Source organism: Saccostrea cucullata, unplaced genomic scaffold, assembly GCF_032062105.1.
Source record: "Saccostrea cucullata isolate Sc308-1 unplaced genomic scaffold, CSIRO_AGI_Scuc_v1 ctg21310, whole genome shotgun sequence".
NCBI classification, from domain to species: Eukaryota; Metazoa; Mollusca; class Bivalvia; order Ostreida; family Ostreidae; genus Saccostrea; species Saccostrea cuccullata.
Window position 1 is genome coordinate 1 of NW_026936414.1, and position 7,039 is coordinate 7,039.

The window sequence follows — 7,039 nt, forward strand, 5'->3', positions numbered from 1 at the left end:
GGAGCAAAAATTTGAAAACTTGGTATTTTACTGGAAATATGGTATAATAAAAGTATGGAAAGTTTCACTTTAAACAAACAAATACAGCGGTCTGTACCGAACCCGTCCACGAACTTTTCGAACAACCCTCGTATATTACTCTTTTTAGTTCTAAAATTAAATATCATTTACTGAAAATTTAACTAATTGCTAAAGTAAGAATTAAAGCAAAATTATAATTTACCACTATTACTTTTATAGGAGGAAAAATATTTCAACATTTTTTTTTTCATTCTTATGCAAAGATCACCTCTAACATTAGGAGGGATTGTTTCTAACTGTTCTATTTTCAGATGTTTAATTTCCAGAAGAAGCTCCAAAAGAAGTTCTTTCTCAGATTCATCCATTGGAGAAAATCGTAAAGCTTTGGTTTCATTCAGTAATGCAGAACCTCCAAGTCTTCCAATAGCCTGAAAAGATTTGGTTTTCAAAGTAGTTAAAAACACAAGCCATTTGTTTTTGAAAATAAAGGATGACTGCACTTAACGGCGATTTTTGGGTCTTTTTCAATCTCTGTTGTTATGTTCCCCAAACGAAGTTGGGGAACATATTGTTTTTACTCTGTTTCTTATTATTATTATTAAGGTCTTCCGTCTTCAGCGGAAGACCTTACTGTTATTCTTAGGTTTCTTTTCCACTATTTTTAAGGTCTTCCGTCTTCAGCGGAAGACCTTCTTGTTATTCTCAGGTTTCTTTTCCACTATTTTTATTATTATTGTTTTTTTCTTACCGTTTTTGTGCACGCGATTTCTCGGAAACGGCTCAATCGATTTTCATGAAACTTTCAGATCTGATGGAACATCAGGCAAACCTGATACAAAATTTTTTGTTTTGATGACGTCACTTCCGGTTTTGAGATTTTTGCAATTTAGTGTTTTTTAGAGGGTCACTTTGTCCGGCAGTTTTCTCAAAAAGCACTCAACATAGAAGCATGAAATTTTCAGTGATGATAGAGCAACATGTGCTGATGTGACACATACCACTCTTTTTCTCCGGAAGTGCTGCACGACGGCTCGCTATGGCCCGAAAAAAGTCCTATCGCGAATTTCAAAATTTTTGACACCTTTTCTAAAATATCTTTTTACCTGCAAATATTTAGTTAAAACATATAGAACAAAAGAAGTGTAGAGTATCAAGATCTTTCAAATGATATCTCGAAAAAAGGGCTGGCCCTTAAAATTAAGGGCCTAGAGGGGCCGAAAGTTTTTCCTTTATATCTCAAAAAGTATTGAGAATTTGTTATACATCAAAGAAGCAAAGTTGTTTCAAATGTCAAGATCTATCTATTGGAGTCGTCAAAATACGCCCGACGTCGTCACTTCCGGCCAAACCGGAAGTAGTCGGAAAACGCGTTTTTTTGCCGTTCTTGACAAGTTTTTGGGTTACATATGTCTCTGGGAGCATAAAAAGTAATTTTTCCGTCCGTCGTTGTCACTTCCGGTCAAACCGGAAGTAGCAAAAAATGGCTTATTTTGAAGGTTTTGATGCAAAATTAAAATTATAAAGTCACAGGAGACTACTTAGCTCACTGCTTTCTTTTGTTCCGTCACTTCCGGCACTTCCGGTCAAAACCGGATGGAAGACCTACTCGTTGCTTTGCAACGAGCTTTGCTCTAGTTATTATTATTGTTTTTTTTTCTTACCGATTTTGTGCACGCGATTTCTCGGAAACGGCTCGCTCGATTTTCATGAAACTTTCAGGACTGATAGAACATCAAACAAACCTGATATATAATTTTTTGTTTTGATGACGTCACTTCCGGTTTTGAGATTTCCGCGATTTAATGATTTTCAGGGGGTCAGTTTGTCCGCGAGTTTTCTCAAAAATGGTTTAGGATAGAAACTTGAGTTTTTCAGCAATGATAAAGCATTATATGTAGATGTGACATACGTATATCATTTTCACCGGAAGTGCTGCATGCTGACGCTCGCTATGGTCCGAAAAAGAGCATGTCGAGAATTTCAAAATTTCTAACACCTTTTCTTCGATATCTTTTTACCTTCAAATATTTTGGTAAGACATATAGAACAAAAGAAGTGAAGAATCACATGACCTTTCAAACGATATCTCGAAAAAAGGGCTGGCCCCTTAAATTAAGGACCTAGAGGGGCCGAAAGTTTTTCCTTTATATCTCAAAAAGTATTGAGAATTTGTAATATGTCAAAGAAGCAAAGTTGTTCAAAATGTCAAGCTTAATCTACCGGAGTCGTCAAAATAGTCCGGCGTCGTCACTTCCGGCCAAACCGGAAGTAGTCGGAAAACGCGTATATTTGCTGTTCTTGACAAGTTTTTGGATAACATATGTCTTTGGGAGCATAAATATTAATTTTTCGTCCGTCGGCATCACTTTCGGTCAAACCGGAAGTAGCCAAAAATAGCTTTTTTGAAGGTTTTGAATGCAAAATTGAAATTATAAAGTCACTGGAGATGACTCAGCTCATTGCTTTCTTTTTTGATGTCACTTCCTGCACTTCCGGTCAAAACCGGACGAAAGACCTATTCGTTGCTTTGCAACGAGCTTTGCTCTAGTTATTATTATTATTATTATTATTATTCTTTTTTCTTCTTATTTCTTCTCCGGTACTTTTTTGTCCGGAAGTGTTCTCAGAAACTGTTCACCAAACTAAGTTAAAACCTTTTTAGGGTTAGTAGGCATGTTGTGTAGATGTGCAGAACGAAGGTCATTTTGCGCGCATTTGCATGCACGTGCGGGCGCGTACAATGAGTAAAATGACTGATATATTTAACATGGTTGTAACTTTTATATTTTTTGATAAAATGCTTTGAAACTCATTATATAAAGATATATTAGATGTGTAGATAAGATGACATGGTCAAATTTGCAGGAACTCATGCGCATGCAGGTGCGCTTTGCTCTGATTGGCTGAAACAGAAATCTTAATATCTTTTTTGTTTTATGATGAAATGCTTTGAAATTTATAACATAGACATGCATTAGGATGTACTACAATATGATATATAAATTTTTTTCATAAAATCACACGCGTGCACGTGCGCTGCAATCTGATTGGCTGAAACTTTAAATGACTATAACTCCCTTGATTTTCAACCAAACAGCATGAGATTTAGAACATAGATAGACTTAAAGGACTCCTACAAGATAGTATGGTCACCATTCACATGCATGCACGTGCGTGCACATGTGCTTTGCTCTGATTGGCTGAAACAGAAATCTCAATATCTTTTCTGTTTTTTTTACAAAATGCTTTGAAATTTAAAACATAGGCATACTTTAAAATGTCCTACAATATGATATATAATAATTGTCATGAAAACACGCGCATGCACGTGCGCTGCAATCTGATTGGCTTAAACTTTAAATGGCTATAACTCCCTTGTTTTTCAACCAAACAGGATGGGATTAAGAACATAGACAGACATCATTGACTCCTACAAGAAGGTATGGTTATCATGCATGTGCGTGCACGTGCAATGAGTAAAAAGTGTAGACAAAATGATATCCTCATTACTCTCATGCAATCACATGCGCACGCCTGCATTGCTTAAATTTGAAATACTTGGTATACTTATGGGAAAACTTTACGTCTTAAATGCATAGATTTGCCTTCTTTAATGAAACTTACAGGGAATATGGCACGAGAAGGGAGTTGGGGAGCGTTTGGGGAACATCTGTAACGGTTCCCGTTACAATTAGCACTAGTTACATTTATTTTTGTTTTATTTTTGTCTCAAGTCATTTATTATAGAGTTTGGTCTATTTGCAAATGAAATGCAATGTCATAAAGGTTATAAACTGCGTTGCAATGAAATAATTCGTTGTTTCCTTACCCCACCTCTCTGCAAATATCGGGAAATGAGACTTATCTGCCCTTGATTGTAGATAAGATTTATAAATATGCATAAGAGGTGGAGCTAATATTGTGATGAGGTAGTGGTCTAATATTAGAATAGCTACTGTATTTATATTTAGTGCATTTTCTTTCTCTCTCTCTCGTCATATGTTTGTCACTATTATTTTTTAAGTTTTCAAATAAAGTATATATAATTAATAACAAATAACATCGACCGGTAGAAGTAACCATTCTCATTGATAATCAACAGCAATGGCTGATATCAACAATTCGCGTGTTCGAATATAAGTGCCGACTAGCTCAGTCGGTAATGCACAGAATCAATAATATTTAGGTCCGGGATCGAGACCCGATAACAACAATAAGACTGATTTTCTTTTTTCCCTTTTATAAAAAAGAAAAACACCACAATTACTCAATATTTTTTAGTTTCTTTTATAATTACTGTTCCCTATAAATTAGAGTGCTGAGGATGGTATGATTTCAATTTTATTTACTGGCTCTTACTTTGGATGTTCAAGTTAAGCAATGATTCAAAACGTAATAAATAAATCTCTTTTTTCTTGTAGACTACGAACATGTAGAGACATGCATTCAAAAATATATAAGAATAGTAAAAATGAAATGCTTATGAGATAAATATAAGAATAATCTTATAGATATGGAAGAGAAAAAAGTATAGCCCGTGGCTCGATGGGAATGATTGAAACAGATATGAACAATCACTATCGGCAAGCAGAATGCGTGTTTCCTTACACGTCACGTGATGGAATTTTAGTATTCACAGAGTTACCTGGGTATAGAAATGACGTGGTTAATTATAATATTCAGCAGGTAACAACGTGGTCAAAATGGCCTGTATACTATGGAGAAAGTGAACACACGAAGAAACAGTTTTTTCTCTTTTTAACCATCAGTGCATGTTTGTCTATTGATCTCCTTTTAATATGAGGTAATATATATAAATATACAACTTCCATTAAAAGGAGATCAATAGACAAACATGCGCTGACTATGTATTAAGCCTGTAAAAAGATGGGCGTACTCATTATCCTATGGAGATTCCAGAATATGCGATGACCCCTCCCTATAAAAACGACTTCGAACTTCGTTAATACGAACTTTTAATTAACGTAATTACACAAAGTTGCAGTTAAGACATTGACCATTTCTACCATTGAAAGAGAAATGCCCATTTTAAAAATTAATTCTGTCGCAATTTCTAAGTTTCCTTAAGTGCAGTTATCCTTTGTTGTGAAGATCTAGGTACATGCAGTCATGTGTATAAAACGATATTAATGTCATATCTGTTGAAATATAAAGATTCGGTCAAGAGTAAAACATTTGAAAAAAATGTCATACTTTAGGCCAAGGACAGTCAATGGTACACTCAGAAATATCTTGTCACAGCTACTGCACACAAGGATTATCAAAGTCGTTATCAATTTTCCTAGCATCCACCTTTTTAATGTAATTTAACAAGTCTTTTCTCTGTTATTCCGCCGAAATATGGTTGAAATATTGCCGACTCGGCGTTAAGCAATATAAAATCAATCAATCAATCAATCAATCTCTGTTATCAATACTTTTTGTTATTCTTTTATGTTGCTTAAAATAGTTTTCCTACCTCCTCTACATCTGTCCAGCTAGTATTAAATTCATTTGCATTCATTCTTGCATCTGATGAATGGGCCATCTTGTTCCTGTAGAACTTAATTCTTGCTAAGTCGGCCCCAATACTGATATCTAATGGAGTAGGCAGAATATCGAATCCTCCTGCTGGTGCTGGTGTACAGGGACTCATGTTTCGTAGAAGGCAGATTAAAAGCGTAACATCAAAGTCCTTTGACATTGGATTGGGAACTAAAACAATTGAAATTAAAATTTAAAAAATTTAGCTAAAAGAACATGTGAGATATCTAATAAATCTTTTATCATTAAGTTTTAAAATGACTTTGAAAGTGAAATGCAATCACTTTCTGTGAAAAAAAATTGTAATTGTAATTGCAAATTAAATGAAGGGTACACATCTGTTGATATACCTTCAGACCACTTTATCTGCTCATGAACTGCCTATATATACATGTATTTAGACTAATTAATTAATCCAAGATATTATTTTTGATTTATTGAAGTTGAAAGATATTGACAAGAATATGTTTAAACACTTTTTAAATATTATCTAGAATATACCTCCGAAAAGTTTGTCCCACTGAACCTTGTTTATTACTTGTCTAGCTTTCAAGCTTGACAGCATAGGTCTCTGTGTTGCCAGGTCAGTAGCAAGATTGCTTGGAAGATGAACTGTATCAAAATGGATCCTTAGGGCTTTTCGTGCTCTCCTCAAGACTAGATTGACAAATCGTAGAAAGTTGGTTTCTTCTGGTGACACAGTAGGCGTGGTTCCTGAGACCGGAGCTCCACTACACAGAGGTACAGAAGGAGTAGATGACGCCATGATGAAGTGATGCTTGGGTTGATGTTGTTTAATATCTGTTGTCACTTTGTTATAATTATGTAGTTGAGGAGTGCCCAGATAGTAACATCACATTTTCTAAAAATGAAAAAAAATGTCGAATAAAAGCATATAGTTATCTCAATGTAAAGTTTTAACTTATACGGATTATGCAATTCATAATCTTATCAAAATTTGTTTAATATGTATTTTCCCATTAAGAAAAGTTTCTTTCGTATAACAAAAATCATTTTCCACCTTTGCATGACGTCTAAATTTGGATATATCTACATTTTGAACCACTGTCACATATTCCTTTCCTTTAATAATTATTGTATTGAAAAGACAATATGTGTCCAAAATTCCTTCAGCTGGTTTATTAGAGCACAACCCGTTGAAAAGATTTTTTAAATGCCTCATGTCCTTCTCCTTTAAGATCCTTTTTTTTATTTTGAATGCGTGATTGTAAAGGCCTACGTGTATTACAATGATAGCATTTAAAAACAAGGTCAAGGTAAACAGCAGTCTGCTGATATAAAAAAAAAAACCAGATAACATGACAAATAACATGCAAATACATCAATAGAGTTGCTTTTAAGGAACTTAAGGCATTTTGCAAACTGAATATTACTTACATGTAATACTCTAAATTCCAAATAATTATAAAAATCAGTCTTCGTAACAGACCTGTCAATGACTGTTATTTTTCAT

General features: G+C 34.4%; 1 protein-coding gene across 1 annotated transcript; it reads right to left on the bottom strand.

Moving 5' to 3' along the window:
* Positions 1 to 223: 223 nt before the first annotated feature.
* Positions 224 to 6,670, bottom strand: LOC134245553 (uncharacterized; the record flags this gene model as incomplete). The annotated part of the gene is made up of 4 exons (XM_062727832.1): positions 6,620 to 6,670; positions 6,067 to 6,427; positions 5,501 to 5,736; positions 224 to 449 (listed from the first exon to the last, which is right to left on the bottom strand). Coding segments are annotated over exons 2-4 (727 nt in total), but the record flags the coding sequence as incomplete, so codon positions are not given.
* Between the last annotated feature and the right edge of the window lie 369 nt (positions 6,671 to 7,039).